The 26,125-nt window shown below is 43.5% G+C and overlaps 1 protein-coding gene across 1 annotated transcript in view; it reads right to left on the minus strand.

Annotated features, from left to right (window-relative positions):
* The window catches only part of LOC139267383 (lipoxygenase homology domain-containing protein 1-like), a 496,361-nt gene extending 471,485 nt beyond the window's left edge, over positions 1 to 24,876 (minus strand). Inside the window, exons 1-3 of the mRNA XM_070885678.1 lie at positions 24,841 to 24,876; positions 15,993 to 16,030; positions 10,035 to 10,699 (exon numbers count right to left, since the gene is read on the minus strand). Of these exons, the coding sequence (XP_070741779.1) occupies positions 10,035 to 10,679 (645 nt within the window). The 5' untranslated portion in view covers positions 10,680 to 10,699; positions 15,993 to 16,030; positions 24,841 to 24,876. The remainder of the gene's footprint in view (positions 1 to 10,034; positions 10,700 to 15,992; positions 16,031 to 24,840) is intronic.
* Between the last annotated feature and the right edge of the window lie 1,249 nt (positions 24,877 to 26,125).

The following is a 26,125-nucleotide window of genomic DNA, read 5'->3' on the forward strand; positions in this document are numbered from 1 at the left end:
CCATTTCTTCCCGCCCCCAATTTCAAAGCCATCCTTGATTTCAGAGACCCCCCTCCCGATTTCAAATCCCCCTTGAATCCCAAGATCCCCCTGATTGCAGAGACCCACTCGAATAACGAGAGCCCCCATTGAATGACGAGTCCTCCCCCCCTCTGCCACCGCCGAATGCCGAGATCCTCGCAAATGACGAAACCCACGCAAATGACGAGAGCCCGAATGGCGAGTCCCCCCTGAATGCCGAGTCTCCCCCCCACAAATGCCGAGTACCCTCCCCCCAGAATGCCGAGTACCCTCCCCCCACCCGCCTGAATGCAGAGACCCCCAGGATACAGAGAACCCACCCCCCCCGAATGCAGAGAACCCCCCACCCCGAATGCAGAGACCCCCCCGCATGCTGAGTTTCCCCCCAAATGCAGAGACCCCCCCAAAATGCCGAGTCCCCCCCCAATGCTGAGTTCCCCCCCAAATTAATGCAGAGACACCCCCCCAGAATGCCAAGTCCCCCACCCCCCGCAAATGCAGAGACCTCCCCAGAATGCCGAGTCCCCCCGAATGCAGAGACTCCCCCCCAAATGCAGAGAACCCCCCCCCCAAATGCAGAGACCTCCCCCGAATGCAGAGTCCCCCTCAAATGCAGAGAGCCCTCCCAGAATGCCGAGTCCCCCCCCCCCCGAATGCAGAGACCCCCCCCCCCCGCAAAAGCCGAGTCTCCCCAACTGCCGAGACCTCCCCAGCACCCCGAATGCCGACTTCCCAGTGCTTTCTGACTGCGCTCCATTCGATCGCAGCTCTCCCTTTGGTGGTGGTTGAGTGATGCCATGGAGCGGGTGGGCGCATTGCCCACACTCCAATTCGCAACAGTATCTGTCATTCCTGTGCAGTTCCCAGCTTTTATGGGAAGTGGAGTTCTTTACCCAGCATACAAAATGGCAGAGAAACCACTCTGTTCCTGGAATAACCATGCAAGCAGTTAATCCCAAAGATGAAACATTTTCTTGCCGCTATGGTTGCTTGGTACAAAAGCCATTTTTTCACCCATTGCCGCTTCGCATTTACCTGCATGTCCCGTGTTTTCAGTTGCAAATGGATTGCATTGAACATAGTGGTGGAGGGAGTGAGGAAGATCGAGAAGAGGGTTGGCACGATGACGCAGCCCTGTTTGACCCCGGTCCAGACGTGGATTGGGTCTGTGATGGATCCGTTGGTCAGGATCATGGTTTGCATGTCTTTGTGGAGCAGGCAGAGGATGATGACAAACTTTTGGGTGCAGCCGAAACGGAGGAGGATGCTCCATAGATCTTCGCAGTTGACAGTGTCAAAGGCCTTTGTAAGATCAAAGGCGGCCATGTACAATCTTCCTCGCTGCCATGCTCCACCTCACACTCAACAAGCTCCCCGCTGGAGTGGAACTAAACTACAGAACCAATGGGAACCTGTTCAACCTTCGTCGTCTCCAGGCCAGATCCAAGACAGTCCCAACCTCTGTCATCGAGCTACAGTATGCGGACGACGCCTGCGTCTGCGCACAGAGACTGAACTCCAAGTCATAGTCAACATCTTCACTGAGGCGTACCAAAACATGGGCCTTACACTAAACATCCGTAAGACAAAGGTCCTCCACCAACCTGTCCCCGCCGCACAGCACTGCCTCCCAGTCATCAAGATCCATGGCATGGCCCTGGGCAACGTGGACTATTTTCTATAGCTCGGGAGCCTCTTATCAACAAGGGCAGACATTTGACGCGAGATTCAACACCGCCTCCAATGCGCCACTGCAGCCTTCGGCCGCCTGAGGAAAAGAGTGTTCGGAGATCAGGCCCTCAAATCTGCCACCAAGCTCATGGTCTACAGGGCTGTAGTAATACCCACCCACCTGTATGACTCAGAGACATGGACGATATACAGTAGATATCTCAAATCGCTGGAAAAATACCACCAACGATGTCTCCGCAAGATCCTGCAAATCCTCTGGGAGGACAGATGCACCAACATTAGCGTCCTCGACCAGGCCTATATCCCCAGCATTGAAGCACTGACGACACTCGATCAACTCTGCTGGGCGGGCCACATTGTTCGCATGCCAGACACAAGACTTCCAAAGAAAGCGCTCTACTCGGAACTCCTTCACGGCAAACCAGCCAAAGGTGGGCAGAGGAAACGTTTCAAGGACACCCTCAAAGCCTCCTTGATAAAATGCAACATCCCCACCGACACCTGTGAGTCCTTGACCAAAGACAGCCCTAAGTGGAGGAAATGCATCTGGGAGGGCGCTGAGCACCTCGAGTCTCATCGCTGAGAGCGTGCAGAAATCAAGCGCAGGCAGCAGAAAGAGCGTGCGGCAAACCAGTCCCACCCACCCTTTCCTTCAACGGCTGTCTGTCAGGGACTGTGGTTCTCGTATTGAACTGTTCAGTCACCTAAGAACTCATTTTTAGAGTGGAAGGAAGTCTTCCTTGATTCCAAGGGACTGCCTATGATGATGGAGTGAGTGAATGTTTAAGGTGATGGATGAGGTGCCAATCAAGTGGGCTGCCTTTGCTGTATCCAGTGCGCTCAGCCGTTTCTTGATAGTGCATGGAGTGAATCGGATTGGCTGAAGACTGGCATCTGTGATGGTGGAGCCCTCAAGAGGAGACAAAGATAGAGCATCCACTCAGCATTTCTGGCTCTAGATGGTTGCAAACACTTCAGCCTTGTCTTTTGCACTCGTGTGCTGGACTCCGTCATCATTGAGGATGGGGATGTTCATGAAGCCTCCTCCTCCCGTTAGTTGTTTAATTGTCCAACATTCACAATTGGATGTGGCTGGAGTGCAAAATTTTGATCAGATCCTTTGGTTATGAGATCGCTATGTTCTGTCTATAGCATGCTGTTTCTGCTGTTTACGCTGTTTACCATGCATGATTTATTTGGGGGTATCCATTTGTGCAGGTTTTACCATATTCGGTGATTATTTCTAAGATGGTTGTGGCTTCTTTTTGGTTTTCAATTTACAAAACAGTTGTATTAAGGAACTCAAAACAAACTTGTGGTCATCTGCAGCTAACAAAGCCCTTCCCATCCATCTGTTATTTGATATGGTATACAACATAGTTATAGTTTTTAAGAAATATAATAGTGAGGTGCATGAGCAGAATGTCATACAAAACAAACCACTCAGTTCAGCAGATGGTGTGGGTGTTGGTAATTTAAAGTAATGAATAAATAATAAATGAGGTAAAACTGCATGTCTGGACTAATGCACAGTCTGACATCAGATAGTGAAATTGAAAGGTTTTTGTTACCAGGCAAAAAGATATAGAAATACTTGGTGTGCTGTACTTTAGAATTTTGTTGTGGGTTTCAGAATTACAATGCTGCATTACATAAAGCACGTTGAATGAAATTGTTATAGTGCTGCTCATATAGTACTTTATAGGGCAACAGACATAATCGTAGACACTGAGCAAGAGAGAGTAATGGAAGCATGCACAGTAAAATCAAAAGCATGGTTGAAAAGAAAGATTTTGGGAAACCGTTGAAAGCAGGAAGATAGGTAATAAGGCAAAGAAGCTGAGGCAGGGGGGACACACATAATTCCTGAAGGAGAAACTACCAATAGTGGAGCAGCGCAAATGGGCAACAAGAACTAAATTGATATTGAAGTAGCAGAGGGTAAACACAGAAATGTGAGGATGGAGATCACTGACAAAGGATAGAATGCAGCCTTAGAGGAATTGGATGGTAGGTATTAGAATCTTTAAGCTAATGGGGCAGGAGGAGCCAATTGAGCTCACCAAGGACAAGGGGCGGGGCAATCCTTTGTGTAGGTGATTATCTGGCCGGGACATTCTGGAGTGATGCAGTTTGTGGATGGTGGAAGCGTGGAGACTGGTAAGGACAAATGTGAAGACATTACACAGGGGATGTGGGTAGAGGCACACAAGGAAGAGAGGCCCAATGTTGTAGCCCTGAGGTACACCAAACATAACAAGGTGTGCATGGGAGGAGATGCTGTTGGAGGTCATGTAATATCTACAATGTGACTGGTACGTGTGGAACCATGAAAGCACATAGAGGTGGACTGTGAAGAAAAGATCTTTGAGGAGTATTGAGTAAAATGAATATATACAGGATAAACAATGGTTAGTCTACAAGTCAGGAGTGTAATGGGATATTATTCACTTGCCAGGTCCAACAACACTCAAGAAGCTCAACGCCATCCAGGACAAAGCAGCCCACTTGATTAGCACCCCATCCACCACGTCAAACATTTACTCCCTCCACCACCGGCACACCATGGCTGCATTGTGCACCATGTAGTGTCAGCTGTGGCTCAGTGGGTAGCACCCTTGCCTCTGAGACAGAAAGTTGTGGGTTCAAGTCCCACTCCATGGACTTGAGTACAAGAAATCTAGGCTGACACTCCAGTGCAGTACTGAGGGAGCGCTGCACTGTTGGAGGTGCTGGCTTTCGGATGAGACGTTAAACCGAGGTCCTGTCTGCTCTCTCAAGTGGACGTAAAAGACCTTATTGCATTATTTTGAAGAAGAGCGGGGAAGTTATCCCCAGTGTCCTGGCCAATATTTATCCCTCAATCAACTTTACAAAAAAACAGATTATCTGGTCATTATCACATTGCTCTTTGTGGAAGCTTGTTTGTGCACAAATTAGCTGCTGCGTTTTCCACATTACAACTGTGACTACACTTCAAAAGTACTTAATTGGCTCAAAAGCACTTTGAGACATCCGGTGGTTGTGAAAGGCGCTATATAAATGCAACTCTTTCTTTCATCTACAAGATGCACTGCAGCAACTCGCCAAGGCTTCTTTGGCAGCACCTCCCAAACCCACGACCTCGACCACCTAGAAGGACAAGGGCAGCAGGTGCATGGGAGCACCATTACCTGCAAGTTCCCCTCCAAGTTACACACCATCCTGACTTGAAAGTATATCGCCGTTCCTTCATTGTCGCTGGGTAAAAGTCCTGGAACTCCCTAGGGGCTTGGGGAGTACCACACCACACGGACTGCAGCAGTTCAAGGCGGCGGCTCACCACCACCTTCTCAAGGGGATTTAGGGATGGACAATAAATGCTGTTCTTGCCAGCGACGCCCACAACCCATGAACGAATAAAAAAAATAGATCTGGATTGCCAAATAAAAAAATAATCACCAAGCACTATCAGATTACAAAAATGATAACCGTAACATGAAAAGGTTCCACTATGTGATATCATCTCAAAATTTACTTTTCGGTAAGACATTAACATTGAGTCATATATGCAGTGTAAAACATGAAATTATAAGGAGCTTTATAGACCCATTTCCCCGCTGATTTTTCCCTACATTCCTGTGAAGAAGCTCCTGCCTGTACTGGATGTTAGATACATTTTATTTTGTTTTGCATTAATGGAGTTTTTAGGGGCAAGGAACTTTATGAGGGCAGGAAATGCCATGGAGTCCCACATGGAGCATAAACACTGGCATGGATTGGTTGTGCCAAATGGCCTATTTCCGTTCTGTATATCCAGGATGACTGCGATAAAATACAAGCAGACATTAACGAACTTACAAAATAGGCATGTAATTGGCACAATAACTTTCAACATAGGTAAACGAGGTGGTGGATTTTGGATGGAGGAATAAGGAGGCCAACTACTCCTTGGAAAATAAGAGTCTAAATGGGTAAAGGAGCAAAGGAAATTAGGAGTACAGATTCACAAATGATTAACAGTAACAACTGAGATTAACAAAGCCATTAAAAAAAACAAAGCACTGGGGTTCATTTATAGAGGAACAATATTAAAAAGCAGAGAAGTTATGTTAAAGTTAAGTAGAACTTTAGACAATAGTAATCGTAGTGTGCACAGATCTGGTCTCCATATTACAAAAAGGATATGGAAGCACTGGAGAAAGTTCAAAAAAGATTTACACGGATGATACCAAAACTGAGAGGATACAGCTATCAGGAAAGACCGAACACGATGGGGCTCTCTTCTCAAGGATAGAGAAGAGTGAGAGGTGACCTGATAGGGGGTTTTAAAAATTATGAAGGCGTTTAACAGGGTACATGTAGAGAAGATGTTTCCACTTGTGGGGAATCCAAAACTAGGGGGCATAAATATAAGTTACTAGCCACTAATAAATCCAATATGGAATTCAGAAGAAACTTCTTTACTCAGAGTGGTGAGAATGTGGAACTCACTATCACATGGAGTGGTTGAACTGAATAGCACAGATTAATTTAAGGGAAGTTATATAAGTACATGAAGAAGAAAGGAATAGAAGGAAATGCTAAATGGTGAAATGAAGCAAGGTGGAAGGAGGCTCTTGTGGAGCATAAACACCGGATAGACCTGTTGGGTCAAATGGCCTGTTTCGGTGCTGTAAATTTTATGTAATTCTACGTAACATTTTGCAAACAATAAAATAATTAAATAAACTCAAGGTTCTTGCTAATAATTTATTAAAAGTGACTTAGAGAAAGAGGAATTAGTTGGGGAAATCAGATATACATGCCAATAAATTCCACAAAGTATCAAATTAAAAACAGCTTTGAAGAACAAGTAATCGGTTCATGAATTGGATCTGAATGACAATATTTCAGATCGAAAATAAACTCCAGCAATAAATTAAATTAAAGTGAGCTTCATGCAAAGTAAATGCTTTAGAGAAAGAAAAATTGGGATGAGTCAGATTAAAATTCATTAGGTTTTGTGTTCAAGTCGGGAGTGGAATTTACTGAACTCGTTAATGAATTAATTAATTCAGAACATGTGGGTTTCTTATAAAGTAACAAATTAAATGTGGTCTTGAAGAGAAAGGAATTGGGTCGGGAATTAAGTCTGCATGGGAATTCATTAATTAAATATCCTTCAGAAAACTCAAGTGGAAGAGGCTGCTTGTAATTGCTCAACCGACTAAATAAAAATGATAAAATTGTTACTATTTCCATTAATGAGACTTGGAATATTTTTGATCATATTCAATACTGCTTGCTCAACTTTTAAACTATCTGTTACTGTTACTGAAAGGAAAAGCTTTAAGGGCTGATTTCGCTGAGGCTATTGTAGCCAAGTGCACGGCATGTGCGCTCTGTCAGGGTGCACCTGAACCCTCCTCCATTTCCGTGTTCAGAGGTTTTGCATCCAATAGACATACACCAAACGTACACTGCATTTTGTCCTTGGGGTCACACCCACAACTGAGAGGAGGTACTGCTTAAAGGCGCACATGGCTTAAAGGCCCTGAAAACCGTAGAGGAGGGAGCATATACCAGCATAAGTACCGAGATGCATCTGTCTGGGACCTCCATTGCTCAACCCACCAAAGGGCCCTTAATTTACCTGTGTGACTACGGGTGCATCTAGGGCACCCGCCATTATAAGCATGCTGGAAAATCCGGAGTCAAGTGCCTCGACTTGGGGTGGCAGGGGAGATATTGGGGCCCCTCAGAAACAATAGAGCACACCCCAACAAATGGGCCACTTTAAAAATGTTAATTAAAAATATTCCATCTTTCTTCAGGGACCCAAATTGCAATACCCTTTTGGGCCCTCATGTCACCCTAATACCACCAGTTGCTGGGGAGGTATATCTAATCTGACGAGGCATACTTCCACCAGTCAGACCTTTTGGAGCCCAAGGATGCAGTAGTGAGTCCCCACCTCTGGCCCCTTGCCCTTTTAATGATGGTGTGTTTGGAGGTGGGCAGATGCTCACTCTTACAAGGCTTGCATTCACTCTACCTTGCCCACGAAGCATTTTTCCTGCTCTGTCTTCATTTATATTTATATCTTTTGGCTTTAGGATGCCTAAAATTTGTAATAGTTATTTTTTCCTGGGAAATGTCTGCTGGTAGTGGGAGAAAGGAGCAGGGCAGGAGTGGAGCAGAGGAGGGAACAATAAGTTCCCTCACCATGACTGAAAAATTATCAAAAGTGTAGCCAAAGATCTTGGCAGAATGTGTCTGACATGCTGAGTGCCAGCACCAATGCTCAAAGCGTGGATGCAGTCTCGAAAGAAATTCAAAAACCTCACCAGAAGGAGCAAGGTAGGTAGGTACCACTTTACCTCTTATTTATGCATACTGCCAACATGATCTCTTACCACCCACCAACGCATTCCTTCACTTTCCCTCTACTTTGCCCACAAGGCTCTACTGTGCATATGCCACCACTTTCTTTTGTCCACACCCCTTTCCTTCTGTGCAACCATATCAAGGACAATCCACTGATAAGTCCTTCCCTGATCTGCATCTGCATATTTCTGTCTTCACAAAGCCCACTGTTGCACCTTCACACATGGGGGAAGGTAATATCCCTGCAGACATTTTCATTTTATCTACCCTTCTTCTTTTGCGGAAGAAAGCAATGCAAAACACAAAAGAGAAGTTCCACAACTGGAGAATGAAATACTCAACTCCATGACCGAAACCTATTTGGGGAGTGGGCCCTGTTGATCAGAAAAATACATGCAATAGGAAATAGGAAATGGGAAAGCAGGAGGTTTGGCCTCAGCTCAGGATTTGAATTATAATGCACTTTCCCTCACACTACATCCTAAATATGCCCACAAGCACTGATACACAAGCTGACACACATTAACAGCATCATGCCAGCTGTTTAGCATAGGCAGCTTTCCAATAAGTCATTCTGGGGATTTCACCTTATTTTCTCCATTCTGTCTCAATCCCCAATATGGCAGAAGTAACTGCTGTCCTCGCACCAGAAGTCACCCAGCATATCAACAAGCACCTTGTCATTCAAACTCAGTCTGGTGAGCACCAGCACAGAACCATCCACCCAGGGGAATAAGATAGTCAAATGGATGGCTGCATAGCAATGAGCAGGAGCAGGTGGAGGTGGTGAAAGCAGAGCAGGAAGTGAAGTCAATTCCTTCTGTAGCTGATGAGGCCAGAGATCCTGATCCCTTTGGAACAGTTTTTAAAAGAAGAATGCTTTCTGAGCACTAGAAATTGTTGGAACTTTGGATTTTGTGCTTAGCAGCTTCCAACACATGGCACCTAGAGTGCTGGATTTCATCACCCACTTTTGTGAGGTATTTTTTGAGGAAAGGCATCAAAAGCAAGTGGCAGCCTTGGAACAAGTGGCAGCTCCCGGGGCCATTTACAGCACAACCTATTATGGCAGAGGCCATTATGTCAGTCTTTGCATTTCTCAAGACGACTGCCATAGAGGTCTGGGGTTCAATCACATCTCCTTATTGGGCAGGATCGCTGATAAGCTTGACTCAAGTTGTTGCTGTTGACTAAATGAGACGAGATGTAGAATCATGGAAAGTTACAACATGGAAGGAGCTATGTTCCCTGTAATTTCTTTTGGCCCTGCACGGCCCCTTTAAAATGAATGGATCATATGGTTCTCAGAGAATAGAAAATTACCAAGAAAATGTTCTGATCAAATATAATTTTACTAATAATTATTTGTGAAACAATAGTCCATCTCTACTTTTGAGAAGCACTTCGCTAATATATGCCTTTTGATGAATTGAAAACGCATACCTGAATGTTACTGACAAATTGTGCAGATGAAATTGAATAATCAATGAATGATAGCAATAAGAATATACTATCCATTGAATACACGTTTCCTAAATGAGCTTAAGGATTTTAATCTATTTTTGCCTTTCTCAGGAGGTTGCAGTACTGAGGCATGGGTTAATGGTGCACATAGGCGTTGCAACATGTCTGGATGGGATTGGCTGAATGGACCAGTCAATCTTTTTTTCTCGTCTTTCATTTTCATATGTTTGTAATATGGTGGAACTGCAGAAATTATATTCTTCTCTAGATTTTCATATGATGCTGTTTGAAGTTATGTTAACTGGTTCAGTAAGATGTTCAGTAATTATATGTATTGCTAAATAGAATATTTCCTTTTCTTTTAATACTGGGATAAGTGTTGGTTGTTACTACACATCAGTCTCTGCAGCTTTTGAGTTTCCCACAAACTCTGAAAGCACCAAAAATGTGTATTACAAATTGTGCACAGATTACTTTACAGTTATTATCAATATAAAGAACTTACTTACCCTTTTTCCATCTGTGCTGTACAGCTTTAGTACAGGAAACTGCATCAAGTCAGTAATATAATTCAGTAGCATATCAAAGTTCTGCATTGTGTTCCTGTTCAAAATTAGATTACGTTTGAAACTAGGTTCACCATTTCTGAAGACAACAATCTTCTTTGGAACTCCTGTGGATTGTGATAGGTCCTTGTAAATTGATCTGGAAACTTTCTGTCTGGTCTGTTGTGAGACAAGTTGTTCAGGATTAAATGGCTTGCTAATAAACCAGGGATGTTGTTTCCGGTTAGCTAGCTCAAGGTTAATAGGTTTCACTCTCCGTTGGTCAGAGCAAATGTAAGATTGTCCATCTTTAAGATCTGAAAGACTTGTTACACTGTTGTTACCACGAGGTGTGGCAATTGTTCGTACCCCAAATGGCAATGGAATCTTATTAGACAAATTATCTAATAAAGAATCAAATGTCTTAAATGTGCGACTGTTGATAGCCATCCTAATCCCAGAAAACTGTGTGTCTCCACTTTTATAAAAGTAAATCTTTTTTGATGTAACAGGACTTGGAACTTGGAATTGATGTGCAAAAGTAGACTTCTCAGTTTTAGACATCTGGGCCTGTTCAAGTGAATAATGTGAAGATTGTTGCTCATTCATTTTCCACTAATCGATGCACTCTAATACAGCAATAAAATAAAAATCCACAGGTCAAACATTTCCTATACTATAAGAGATTCTACTTCAGTATTGCATATTGATTATGTAACAGTACAAACATTTTGGACAAATGTTTTTGCAGGTGACTGCTATTTGTCTTACAGTACCTTAAGTCCAAAACTGATTATAAGAAGCCACATAATATAAGGCTATTACCAGCAGAGTAATTTTTAATTATTAAAATGGTACTTAAAATAAGAATCTTGTAAAAGAATATCATCTACAGATATGACACCTACAAGACAAATTATCCTAGCTAGACAACTGTCAACTGTGTCATATTCTGCCGGCTACTATACCATTCACTGAAGGCGACTTGCTGCTATTTTAGGCAACAATGACACCTACTGAAATATGACTGTCTTCAAGTTTGTCACGTTCAATATTTCAGCCCAAGAATTCAATAATGTTCCATGCATAGTTGTAAAATGGAATGGTCAGTATGTTGAAGTATCTTACTGAGTATTGTATTGTTCGATATTGCACAATTTGATTTATAAGTAATTGTATTTGATTAATGAAAGAGGTGAAGATTTTATAAAATTATGATGAAAGCTGGAGCTTTCTGTTTGGGCATTTCACAGAATAACAAGGACCAAATATCTAATGTTTTGTTCTGTGGGCCTGATCCTTTGCATTTATCTTTCACCATATTCTGGCTCCACTATAAATGGGATAATTGGGATAAGGCGGCTACTCTTGGTCCCTGGGTTTCATAACCTCCCAGCTATCACATTCATTCCCCTTAAAAGCTAGTTAGTAATCTGGCATAGAAATTGGTGTGCATTGCGCTCATTTTTCGGGCGTAAAACAAGCACAATACCTAATTAACAGTGGGACGGCCTTTGCCCAATTTGCACAGGCAATGTTCACACAGCTAAATTCATGGTATCCATTTTTTTAAGGTGTCCCGGTCCAGTGATAACTAACTTTCACAAAGTTAGTTATCAGTGAGAGATGCAGGACTGGCCTGCTCAAGATTCTTCAGCAGCTGCCAGCTAAAGGCAAGTTAAAAAAAACATTTTTACAAACCCTTCGTTCGGAGCCAGGAGGAGTAGGAGTGCTCCCCCGACAACACAGTCATTGTGATTGTCCCTGCCTCCTGGAGGCTGCTCAAATCCACCCCCCTCCCACACAGGACTTAGCGGAGGGCTGCTGCTGGCATGGCAGGCAAGCCTAAATTGTTTTTCTTGTCGGGTGAGCTGCTTGTGGATGAAAATGAGGCTTGAGGACCAACTTACAATTGCTATATGACTCATCTAATTTTTGCCATTTACATGTAACCCAAATTCACATGAGCACTTTGGCTGTCACTCTGGACCTAAACCCATTACTTCGATTTCCCTTTTTTCTCAGCTCCTTCTAGGTCCTTCTCTACTCTCTCATTCCTTTGTCCTCACCTAGCTATGCCACCTTTTATCTCTCCCCTCTCAGCCATTTCACCACATACTCCCATCCGTACCTAAACCCTTCACTACTCCTCAGCCTTCCTTCTTTCTTGCCACCATTCCAGGCTTGAGACCCCCCTTGAACAAGCCCACAACTACTCTCCATTCCTCTCTTAGTATTCTCTGCAGCCTCATGAGCAACTGTTACCTACTCCTCTCTCGCCGATGTTCCTGCCAAGCACACGCACTGGGGGCTAACCTAACCAACTTTCTTTCCAACCCACGCAATTGACCCACCAGTACTCCGGACTCTGTGAATGGATTAACATTCACTGCTGCTCTCCACATTTCCCTCTCGAATATCCACTCACTACCGAACAAGGCCCTTCCCATCAACAGCCTCAATGGGGATGATCAAAATGACATCCTGGCTTTGACTGAAACCTGGTTCATAGGTGACAACATCTTGTCCTTTACTGAAGATCCGCACCAGGATATACCTTCCACTACCTGACCTGCCAAAAATGTTTTAATTACAGCATTGCCCTTATCACCAAATCATACCTCCACCCACTACTCCTCCGGCACCGCCTCCTCCTTTAAGCAACTCACTCAGTTCTATTCCTCTTGCCTCTCCTCTCAAATCCTCGTTTTCTACTGCCCCCAAGTCCCATCTTAAGTTTCTCAAGATATCCTCCCTTGTTCATTTCCTCAGCCTCCACACTGAACTAATCCTCATCCTAGATGATTTCAATCTCAATTTCAACTTCTCTTGCCTTCTTTCCTCTAAATTACTTGCGCTCTTGTCCTCTCGAAGTCTCTCCCGGCATGTAAACTCTCCTACCCATATTCACGGTCATCTTCTTGACCTAGACCTCGACATTTCCCAAGGCCTCGTTACCCCATGGTCTTGATCATTGACAAGGCTGTCCCTGACCACTTCATTGTAGCCTTCACTACCCACATTCCCATACTCTCCTTCAACTCTCTTCCATCTACATCCACTCAAAGTAATTTTTCTGCATGTACTTACAATCACGCTCTTGAACTCCCTCCATTTGCCGCAATATCTTTGCAGTTGTTGATTTGCATAACCATTCCCTCATCTCCACCTTTGATGCCCTTGTCCGCAGAAAAACTTTAACCACTTCCCATCCTAGTCATTGCCCTGGTATGGCCCTCATCTTTGTCCATGAAATTTAAGGGGTGCAAACTTGTGCATTCCAGCTGCAGAACTGTCTTAGCCATCCATTGCCAGATCTGGCTTGACCACATCAAACTTCGCTCATCTATCAAAATGGTCCACTATCCCAGGATCATCCAAGGGCAAAGATAATGCAAGGCTCTTTTTCTCTATGACCAATCATCTCCTTAAACTCCATCCTTCTGACTCGACCTTCAACTCCATCAACTAGTGCAAGGAACCAATAGATTTTGTCATCTCCAAAATAGAAACCAAGATTCAGCTGCCTTTTCTGCTTCTTCCCTTCCCCTTGTCCACTAGGGCAAACCTCCCCCTACTCCCATCCTCAGAAAAGCCCTGAACTCTTATCTCTCTCTAGTTTCTCCTCCATCTCCTCCCCTGCCCTTTCCAAGCACATGTCATCCATGAGACTCACTTCATTCTCCCCTGATCAACCAATTTCCCTTCCTGGCCTCCATTTTATCAAATATTGTAAATGGTTCCCCTTTCTCAGGCACTGTTCCCCTACATTTCAAAATTGCCATTAGTCAAAACACTTCTGAATTCCATCACAGCATCTGTATTGTCAAACTACGCTGTCTTTGATGAGCTGTAATTACCTCCTGTTAAATATTGGAAAGATTGAGACCATTTTCTTTTGCCTCTGCAACAAACTCTCTACCCTCACCACCAATTCCATTCCTCTCCAAGGCCATTTTCTCAGGCTGAACCAGAATAATTGCTACCTCGGATTTCGATTCAACCCGAGCAGAGTTTCTGATCCCATATCCTCTCTGTTATAAAGATTGTCTACTTCCACCTCTGTAATATCATCGCCTCCGTCCCACCTCAGCTCCTCTCATGCTGAAGCCCTCGTCCATTTCTCTGTTACCTCCAGACTTGATTACCTGTACTACAATACTATCCTGACTAGCTTTCCCTCCTCAACCTTCCATAAACTTCAGCTCATCCAAAATGCTGCTGCACATATCCTAACCCACACCAAGTCACGCTTTTCCATTATGGACCTATTTTGGCTCTCCATTTTCCACCTCACTCTCTCCTCGTTTAAGATCTCTCTTGAAACCCTCCTGCTCCACCATGACACCGTGGAGCAGGAAGCATTCCAAGTGGGAGTTCAACAGAATAGAACAGTTTTATTCATAGGGGATTCAATAATTAGGGGGATAGATTACCGCCCGAGTCATGTGCCAATTGGTCATGCTTAACCAACCTTTTTATGTTACTTCTTCGAAGAATTTAATGAGTAGAAAAGGGTAATGCAGTAGATGTAACTTATTTGGATTATGAAAAGGCCTTCCTTCAATAAGGTAACACATAGTAGATTCATGACTAAGATCAGAGCATGTGGAGTCAGGGGACAAGTAGCAGAATGGATAGCAAGGTGGTTACAGAACAGAAAACAGAGAGTAGGGTTTAAGGGTAGCTACTCGGACTGGCAAAAGGTGGGAAGTGATGTTCCACAAGGATCGGTGCTGGGACTACTGTTGTTCAAAATTTACATAAAAGCTATGGACTCAGAAGTACAATTTCTAAATTTGCGGACAACACCAAATGGGAGCAGGGGGGGGGCAGTGGGAGATAAAGTAAATACTGAGGAAACTGCAAGAAAATACAAGACAACATTAATAAACTTGAAGAATAAGCATGTAAATAGCAAAGGAATTTCAATATAGGCAAGTGTGGTGTTACATTTTGGTAGGAAGCATAAGGCAGCTACATAATGCTTGGATAATAAGAGTCTGAGTGAGCTAGAGGGGCAAAGGGATCGAGGGGTACAGATGCACAAATCACTAAAAGTAGCGACACAGGTTAATAAGGCCATAAAAAAGCAAACCAAGCACTGAAGTTCATTTCTAGATGGATAGAATTGAAAAGCAGAGAAGTTATGTAAAACTTGTATCGAACCTTGGTTAGACTCGGAGTACTGTTAACAGTTCTGGTCTCCATATTATAAAAAGGATATAAAGGCACTGGAGAAAGTGTAATAATGAATCACAAGGATGATACCAGAAAGAGCATATACTTATCAGGAAAGGTTGAACAGGCTGGGGCACTTTTCTCCAGAAAAGAGAAGGTTGAAAGGTGACTTAATAGAAGTCTTTAACATTATGAAATGGTTTGATAGAGTAGACATAGAGAAGATGTTTCCACTTGTGGGGGAAACCAAAACTAGGGCCACAAATATAAGGTAGTCACCAATATAGCCAATGTGGAATTCAGGATAAGCTTCTTTACCAAAAGAGTGGTTAGATTGTGGAACTTGCTATCACAAGGAGTCGTTGAGGTGAATAGCATAGATGCATTTAAGGGAAGCTAGATAACCACATGAGGGTGAAATAGAAGGATATCCTAATAAGGTTAGATGATGAGGGGTGGGAGGAGGTTAAAGGCCAGCATGACCTATTTGAGTGAATGGCCTGTCCCTGTGCTGCAGTTTCTATGTAACACAATGTAGCTCTGTAAATCGTTGACCAAGTTTTTGGTCACCCACTCAATCTCTCATTCTTTGGCTCCTTTTTTTCCTTATGCTTCTGGGAAGCGCCTTGGGACGTTTGTGCTAAAGGCACGACATAAATCCAAATTATTGTAAATAGATTATGCAAATCATAAAATATAAATAATACATGCAAATTGCATTATTGTTGAAATTTTACATACCTGGTCTAAGACCAAAGCACTTGAGTGTCTTCAAATACCTAAAGCAGTGGAAAAATGGAAACATTGTAATAGTATTCCATTCATTCTGAACTGCAATATAACTATCAAATATTCATATTTACACTAACATTTTCTTTTTCAGAAAAAAATTATTTAAAAATGTAAAAATACCCTATTGAAAATATAACCCTACCCTATTAATTTTCATTATTCACTACATACTGACACTGTCACTTGTCATAACACACTCTATACAGCTTCCACAATGACACCATCCAGTATCTCCCAAGGGCTAGAGTGGGAATTATGCTTATCATATATTTATTAATAAATGAGGTGAATTGTATTTTCCCGATTGTGTGAATCAATGTTGAGGGAACAAAATTCCTCAGGGAATACCAACAGGACCCCCAGAAAACAAAGGGGACTCAGTTGCATCAGGCCTCGGGGGCTTCCAGGAGTATCTTACCTGTCTGTAAAGAACATAAGAATTAGGAGTAGGCCCTTCAGCCTGCTCCGCCATTCAATAAGATCACGGCTCCACTTTCCTGCCCTATCCCTTGATCCCGCTAGATTACAAAAATCTATCCAGCTAGATATACACAACGACTGAGCATCCAAAGCCCTTTGGATAAGAGTTTTCCAAAGATTCATAACCCTCTGAGTGAATAAATTCCTCCTCATCTCAGTCTTAAATGGCCGACCCCTTATCCTGAGACTAGACTCTCCAGCCAGGGGAAACAATCTCTCAGCATCTACCCTGTCAATCCCCCTCAGAATCTTATCTGTTTCAATGAGATCACCTCTCATTCTTCTAAACTCCAGAGAGTATAGGCCCAATCTACTCAATCTCTCCTCGTAGGACTACCCTCTCATCCGAGGGATCAATCTAGTGAACCTTCATTGCACCACCTCTAAGGCAAGTATATCCTTCCTTAAATAAGGAGATCAAAACTGTGTACAGTACTGCAGGTGTGATCTCATCAAAGGCCTGTACAATTGCAGGAAGACTTCCTTACTCTTATACTCCAACCCACTTGCAATAAAGGCCAACATTCCATTTGCCTTCCTAATTGCTTGCTGTACCTGCATGCTAACTCTCTGTGTTTCTTGTATTAGGACACCTAAACCTTTCTGAACACCAACATTTGATAGTTTCTCACCAGTTAAAAAATATTTTGTTTTTTTAATTCTTCCCACTGAAGTGAATAACTTCACATTTCCCCACATTATACACCATCTGCCACCTTATTGCCCACTCACTTAACTTGACTATATCATTTTACAGGCTCTTTGTGTCTTCCTCACACCATAATTTCCCACCTCGCTTTGTATCGTCAGCAAACTTGGATACACTGCACTCGGTGTCATTAATATAGATCGTACACTGTTTCTGACTGTTTGGCATTCCATTATCACATGACCTGATTGCTGATTGGTTCCCTTGGAGGATAAACCACACCCAGAAGTTCCTCTGGTGTGTAATTGGAACCGCCCAGCCCAAGTTCTGAGTGCAAAGTGCAATTCAAGCCATTTTGACTTCAGAACTCCCCTGCAGTCACAGAGAGTCCCCAGCCCAAGTGCATGCCTCCCATCCCCCAGCCGAAGTCCCTGACAGTGTTTCCTCCCTTCCCTTCCCCCCCAGCCCAAGTGCATGCCTCCCCACTCCCAGCCCAAGTTCATTCCCCCCACCACCCGCCCCCCCCAGCCCATGCCTCTCCCAGCCGAAGTCCGTAACCCCAGTGCAAGTGCTATCTCTCCCAGTCGAAATGCCTTACCCAGCGCAAATGCAGTACCCTTCCCCGCCCCACCATCGATGGCACATTGTGTGTGGGTCACGGATTGTTAACAAGTTTATTGGGTATGAAGTGAATAGTGACAGTATCATGCCTTCCGGATTTCATTTATTTAATCTGTCTCCCTCTCCTGGAGTTCCCTCTTTCCCCTCCGATCCCCCCTCCCGCTTCTCCATCTCTCTCTCTCTCTCTCCCCCCTCCCGTGTTTCTCTCTTCCCAAGACTCTCTCCCCGCCTCTACCTTGTGTCCCTCTCTCTCTCCATCCGCCCCCCTCCCCAACCCCGTCTCCCTCTCTCCCCCCCCCCACCGTCCTGTGTCTCTTTCTTCCCACCCACCCCCCGACGTCTCTCTCTCTCTCTCTTCCCCTCCAGGTCTCTCTCTCTCTCTCTCTCTCTCTCGCCCCCGTCCTTGTATCTCTCTCTCTCCGCCCCCCCCCCCATCCCAGTGTGTCTCTCTCTCTCCCCCCATCCCTCTCTCTCTCTCTCCCCCCCCCATTCCTGTGTCTCTCCCTTCTCCCCATCCCTGTGTGTGTCTCTCTCTCCCCTCCCCCATGTCTCTCTCTCTCTCCATCTATCTATCTCCCCATGTTTCTCTCTCTCTCTCTCTCTCTCTCTCTTCCCCGCCCCCATCCCTGTGTCTCTCTCTCTCTCTTTCTTCCCCCCTCCCATCCCGCGCTCTCCACCCACCCTCATCACCCTCGCTCCACCCCATCCCCGTGTCTCGCTCGCTCTCTCTCGCTCTCTTCCCCCACCAACCCCATGTCGCTCTCTCTCTCTCTCTTCACCTCCCCCCCCCCACCCCGTGTCTCTCCCTGACCCCCCTCCCGTCTCTCTCTCTCTCTCTCTCTTCCCCCCCCCCCCCCAACCCCCCATCCCACACCACCATGTCGCTCTCTCCTCCGCCGGCCATCTCTCTCTTTCTCTTCCCCCGCCAGCCATCCCTCTCCCCGCTGCCTCTCTCTCTCCCACTACCTCCGATGTTGTCTCTCCAACAGAACGCCGCAATAATGCAAAGGCTGGAAGCAATGTTTCAGCAGCAGTAGAAGACACTAAAAACATCCCAATAATGGATAATCAAGCGGCTATAGGGAGGGAGTAACGTAACACAATCACTGTCACTAAAGAAGAAGTACTCGGTAAAAAAATGGGACTAAAGGCAGACAAGTCCCCTGGACCTGATGGCTTACATCCTAGGGTCTTAAAAGAAATGGTTGCAGAGATAGTGGATGCATTGGTTGTAATCTACCAAAATTCCCTCGATTCTGGAGAGGCCCCAGTGGATTGGAAAACCACAAATGTAACCCTCTATTTCAAAAAGGAGGCAGATAGAAAGCAGGAAACTATAGACCAGTTAGCCTAACATCTGTCGTTGGGAAAATGCTGGAGTCTATTATTAAGAAAGCAGTAGCAGGGCATTTGCAAAAGCAGAGTCCGCATGGTTTTATGAAAAGGAAGTCATGTTTGACCAATTTGCTGGAATTCTTTGAGGATGTAACGAGCAGGGTGGATAAGGGGGGACTAGTGGATGTATTTGAATTTCCTGAAGGCATTCGATAAAGTACCACATAAAAGCACAAGATAAAAGCTCACAGGATTGGGGGTAATATATCAGCATGGATAGAGGATTGGCTAACTAACAGAAAACAGAGAGTCAGGATAAATGGGTCATTTTCCGGTTGGCAAACAGTAACTAGTGGGGTGCCGCAGGGATCAGTGCTCAGGTCTCAACTATTTACAATCTATATTAATGACTTGGATGAAGGGGCTGAGTGTAATGTAGCCAAGCTTGCTGATGATACAAAGATGGGTGGGAAAGCAAATTGTGAGAAGGACACAAAAAATCTGCAAAGGGATATAGACAGGCTAATTGAGTGGGCAAAAATTTGGCAGATGGAGTATAATGTGGGAAAATGTGAGGTTATCCACTTCGGCAGAAAAAAAATAGAAAAGCAAAATATAATTTAAATGGAGAAAAATTGCAAAGTGTTGCAGTACAGAGACCTGGGGGTCCTTGTGCATGAAACACAAAAAGTTAGTATGCAGGTACAGCAAGTAATCGGGAAGGCAAATGGAATGTTGGTCTTTATTGCAAGGGAGATAGAGTATAAAAGCTGATTTGTCCTGGTATTGGTGAGGCCACACTTAGAGTACTGCATGCAGTTTTGGTCTCCGTATTTAAGGAAAGATATACTTGCATTGGAGGCTGTTCAGAGAAGCTTCCAGAGATGTGGATTGATTTTTGATGATAGGTTGAGTAGGTTGGGCCTATACTCATTGGAGTTCAGAAGAATGAGTGGATATCTTATCGAAACAGATAAGATAATGAGGGGACTTGACAAGGTAGAAGCAGAGAGGATATTTCCACTCATAGGAGAAACTAAGACTAGGGGGCATAGTCTCAGAATAAGGCAACCGCCCATTTAAAACTGAGATGAGGAGAAATTTCTTGTCTCAGAGGGTTGTAAATCTGTGGAATTCTCTGTCCCAGAGAGCCGTGGAGGCTGGGTCATTGAATATATTTAAGGCAGAGATAGACAGATTTTTGAACCATAAGGGTATAAAGGGTTATGGGGAGTGGGCAGGGAAGTGGAGCTGAGTACATGATCAGATCAGCCATGATATTAAATGGCAGAGCAGACACGAGGGGCCAAATAGCCTACTCCTGCTCCTATTTCTTATGTTCTGAGGAGGTATTATGGGGTTTCGCAGCTTTGAAAGTGGCTAAGTCCCCAGGCCCGGATGAAATGTATCCCAGGCTGTTAAGCAAAGTAAATGGGGCAATAGCAGAGGCTTTGACCATCATTTTCCAATACTCTCTGGCGTGTGGTGCCAGAGGACTGCTATTGTGGTACCCTTGTTTATGAAGGGAGAAAGGGATAGACCGAGTAATTACAGGCCAGTCAGCCTAACCTCAGTGGTGGGAAAATTATTGGAAAAAATCCTGAAAGACATGATAAATCTACATTTAGAAAGACATGGATTAATCAAGGACAGTCAGCATGGATCTGTTAAGGGAAGGTCGTGTCTGACTAACTTGATTGAATTTCTCGAGGAGGTAACCAGGAGGGTCGATGAGGGCGGTGTGTATGATGTAGTGTATATGGATTTTAGCAAAGCTTTTGATAAGGTCCCACATGTTAGACTGGTCACAAAAGTAAAAACCCATTGGATCTAGGGCAAAGTGGCAAGATGGATCCAAAGTTGGCTCAGAGGCAGGAAGCAAAGGGTAATGGTTGATGGGTATTTTTGTGACTGGAAGGATGCTTCCAGTGGGGTTCCGCAGGGCTCAGCACTAGGTCCCTTGCTTTTTGTGGTATACATCAATGATCTAGACTTGAATATAGGGAGTATGATTAAGAAGTTTGCAGATGATACTAAAATCGACTGTGTGGTTAATAATGAAGAAGAAAGCTGCGGGCTGCAGGAAGATATCAATCTACTGGTCAGATGGGAAAACAGTGGCAAATGGAATTTATTGCGAGAAGTGTGAGGGAATGCATTTGGGGAAGGCTAACAAGGAAAAGGAATACACATTAAATGGTACAACACTGAGAAATGCAGAGGAACAAAGAGACGTTGGAGTGCAAGTCCACAGATCCCTGAAGGTAGCAGGCCAGGTAGATAAGGTGGTTAAGAACGTATACGGAATGCTTGCCTTTAGTAGCCGAGGCATAGAATACAAGAACAAGGAGGTTATGCTTGAACTGTATAAAACACTGGTTAGGCCACAGCTGGAGTACTGCATGCAGTTCTGGTCACCGCATTACAGGAAGGACGTGATTGCACTGGAATAAAAACAGAAAATGCTGGAAATCTCAGCAGGTCAGGCAGCATCTGTGGAGAGGAAGCAGAGTTAATGTTTCGGGTACAGAGGAGATTTACGAGGATGTTGCCGGGAGTGGATTATATGAGCTAGGAGGATAGATTGGATAGGCTGGGTTTGTTTTCCTTAGAACAGAAGAGGCTGAGGGGAGACCTCATTGAGGTGTATAAAATTATGACGGGCCGAGATATAGTGGATAGAAAGGGCCTGTTTCACTTAGCAGAGGGGTCAACAACCAGGGGGTATACATTTAAAGTAATTAGTAGAAGTTTGGAGCGGATTTGAGGGCAAATTTCTTCACGCAGTGGGTTGTGGGGGTCTGGAACTCACTGCCTGAAAGGGTGGTAGAGGCAGAAACCCTCACCACATTTAAAAAGTACTTGGATGTGTACTTGAAGTGCCGTAACCTGCAGGGTTACGGATCTAGAGCTGGAAAATGGGATTAGGTTGGATCGCTTCTTGTTGGCACTGACACGATGGGCCGAAATGGCCTCCTTCCGTGCTGTAAACTTCTGTGATTCTACTGTGAAGAACCTCCGCAACGTCAGTCTGCCCCTTTCAAGACAAGTATCATAAGAACATAAGAAAATAAGAATTAGGAGCAGGCGTAGGCCATATGCCCCCTCGAGCCTACTCCACCATTCAATATCATAGCTGATCTTTGACCTCAGCTCCACTTTCCTGCCCTATCCCCAAAACTCCTTAATTCCACTGGAGTCCAAAAATGTATTTATCTCAGCCTTGAATATACATTTTTTCACTGGGGAAGGAGCTGGGGCAGGGACTAGTTTCATCAGGAGTTCCTGCGACTCTGATCAATCCAGACCTGGTGTATCTGTAGAGGCTGGTATGCTGATTAAGATAAGGTGCACCAGCTTCCAGATAGATGAACGTGGGCCCTGCCAGTGGGATCCAGACCTGGAATGTGTCCACCACTCACAAAAGAATTTTAAAAACATTTTATTGATCTGCCCCCTTACACAGAAGGCCAAGAAGAATATGGCTGTGGTCAGGTTTGGAACCCCCCTCCAGTGGCAGGTGGGTGGCAGATTTTCAAGCTCACACGGGGCTGGAGATATTCTGGTAGTGGTGCTTGCACCCATTTGTCCATGCAAGTTACCCACCCACCAAGCCTGCAATTCCAGCAGGGCTCTGGAGGGTGCCATGTCGGCATAACTGATAGGAATTTTGAGCCGATATCTTTCCAGCAATTGCACTACTCAAGTAACTCCATCAGTAATACTTTAATGATAAGATCATTTTATAACCATGCTTTATAACTCAACAGAAAGCAAATTGTGAACTTCATGCTTCATTATATGCTCAAATTAGCAATAAATCCTTGTGAATTTACTATTCTTTCAATTTAAATGACCAAATTTGACAGTCAAGTTACCAATAACATAAGAGTTAGTCATTGAATTTTTACCACTTACATCACACAAAGTAGTGATAGTGGACTAGCAAAATATAGAAGGTAAAATACGCAAGTTTCTGGAATCACATACCATAAAGTATTATTAGCAATTGAAAAATGTTGAGTGGTATAGTTTTTAATAATTACCATTCTAAACACTGACTGAGCTAAAATAAACCTAATTTACTTTGAAACTTCAGTTAATAAGAGCAAAGATTAACATATAGCATTTTACAGGTTGCTTGATAGGTAAACATGACACTGTAACTAGTTACTATGACCAACCCTTCAATATAAGCCTTATTTGTTTAACTCATTACAATATAATAAATAAATACAAATGCTACTAATAACATCGTCCGTATATACATTATATTATCCATTCACAGTACCAGAAATTCAGTTTAGTCATTCAGTTTATTTTTTTTTAATGCAGATGCTTACCCAACACAACATTGTAATCAACAGACATTGCAGGAGTCCAATACATTGAACATTGTTTTTTCCATTCTTATACCTGTACTGAATTTTGGTAACTACAGTTGAACACCCAGTGTCATCTTGCTCTGAAAGATTTATTTCAAGGCTTACAGTCCAAGAAACAAAATTAATTAGCTTAATCCAGTCTCAAACTAATCTTGACAGCTAAAGCTCATATACACGGTTCAAACTCGACAGCCTGAAAATGTTGCTTTGCAATAGTACTGTACAGATACTTCATACATTCGTGTCAAATTCATTTGATTGCTATTTTAATAGACATTAACATTTATTTTAAACTGGTTTGTGACTTTGGTAAATAATTGGACTATAGCAACACTAATTTTAAACCATTCCTTCTACTCTATCACATAATATGCTTTACAATCAGTAATGAAAGATATAAACATGAATATCAAATCTAAAACGGAAGAATTTCAAAAATGTAAACAATAAGTTTCACTTCAGATTGTGAACAAGGCTATAATAACTACTTTAGGTTTGGATGATTCTGTAAATCACTGTTCAAATTGCTTACCTGTTATGACTTTATTCAAAACTCTTGATTGTATTATTGATTGACTAACATAATATCAGCCATCATTTACTCTCGATGCAAACTTTAATATGGCCAGTGCACATTATTTTAACAGCTATATATCTATTGCAGTAAAAAAAACAAGAGCTACAGTCGGTCTGAACAGCAGGTGTAATCTGCTTTGCTGCATTTTTACTAATCAGGATTACAGAGTATTGCTTTAGACTATCCTTCATTTAAAAAAAAAGGCATTGCACACCATATGTCTACTGGACATCAAGAATGTTAACCAGTGCCATATTTTTCGCCCACTTTTGATTGCAGATGTGTGCATCATTAGTATACTTTGGCACATGGTCTGTAGTACAGGTACATATGGTTTAATTTGATGTGTGTATTTACAGTATATGAAAATAAATAATTCGTTAAAGGGGCATTCTTTTCATGAAAAGGTTTTTGGACAAACCTCTTGTTTAGAAAAGGAAAAACCAGAAGAGCAGTACAACACTTCCAGCACGGTAATCTGAATGATGCATTTTTACACCATTCACATCACTGTATTGCGTATCTGCAAATGAATGCAGTACTTTTTAAATGCGTAAATTGTACCACCTATAAGTTATTAGAAATAAAATACATAAAATAAACACAGAAGTCTATCTTCTGTTGAAACACTAATGTACAATTTGTACTGCATGAATATATGTATGATTTTTTTCAGTATGTATATTGAAGCTTCGCCGGTTTTTCTGGAAATGGAGCCTCGGTGGCTAAACATGCTCGATACAGACTCACCATAGTAACCAAACGGCACTGTTGCTTCTGCTTTCGGAGAACGCCCAGTTGCCATGAAAGAGAACTGAATGTCGGGCCCTGGAGCCAGGTGAAAGCGCGGGCACATTGCCCCCGGGTCACGCTCTGCACGCTCCCATTGTCACTGCGGCACGCGGTCCAGTGACTTCACAATGTGCGGGCGAGGGAGGGGCGGGGGTTATTTCTCCTCCATAATACAAGGCCTTGGCTTTCAACTTTCTTGCAAATCAGAAAAAACGTTGAACCTATGAGGGAAGCCCTCGTAACCAATCAGGTAGGAAATAATAACGGGAAATGCTCAGCGGGTCTGTCGACAGACGTTAACGTTTCAGGTCCCGCAACGCCGATGATAAAGGGTTATTATACCTGAAAGGTTAATTTGTCTCTCCTGGCCGGCCTTCCCACCTTGCACGCTCCGTAAACTTCAGCCCATCCAAACCTCTGCTGCCCTATCCTAACTTGCACTAAATCCCGTTCACTGTGCTCGCTGACCTTAATTGGATCGCGATTTAAAAATTCTCATCCTTGTTTTCAAATCCCTCCATGGCCACACTCCTCCCTACCTCTGTAATCTTCTCCAGCCCTACAACCCTCCATGATCTCTGTGATTGTTATGTATGCAATAAAGGTTACAAACAGAATGTACATACATGACAGTGCTCCTCCAGTTCTGGACTCCTGTGCATCACAGATTTTAATCGCTCCTCCATTGGCAGCTGTGCCTTCAGCTGCCAAGATCCTAAGCTCTGGAATTCCCTCTCCACCTCGCTACCTCTCTACCTCTCCTTTAATGCGCTCCTCAAAACTTACCTCTTTGACCAAACTTTTGGTCAGCTGCATTAATATCTCCTATGTGGCTCGGTGTCAAATTTTGTTGGATAACGCTCCTGTGAAGCGCCGTGGGAGGTTTTACTACATTAACGACGCTATATAAATGCAAGTTGTCTGTTCTGCCCACAAATGCTGAGTAACTTGCTGAGTGTGTCCAGCATTTTCTGATTTTGTTTCAGATTTCCAGAAGATGCAGTTTTTTTGTGTTTTATTTAGATGAAGTAGGAAGCCTTAGAAGTAGAATAGACCCTGACTATTATCAGAGTCATACAATTGGAAAGGGTGAGTTATTTATATATGTTTTAAAGAATAAACAGGGACAGATTGTAAATGTGTTGCAGTAAATCGGGCTAATGTTATTTATTTTGCAGCGACACACAGAAGTTACTTTTATTTTACACAAAGGGACAGCTGAGGCGATTAAGCTGAATCTGGA

Source organism: Pristiophorus japonicus, chromosome 1 (assembly GCF_044704955.1).
Source record: "Pristiophorus japonicus isolate sPriJap1 chromosome 1, sPriJap1.hap1, whole genome shotgun sequence".
NCBI classification, from domain to species: domain Eukaryota; kingdom Metazoa; phylum Chordata; class Chondrichthyes; family Pristiophoridae; genus Pristiophorus; species Pristiophorus japonicus.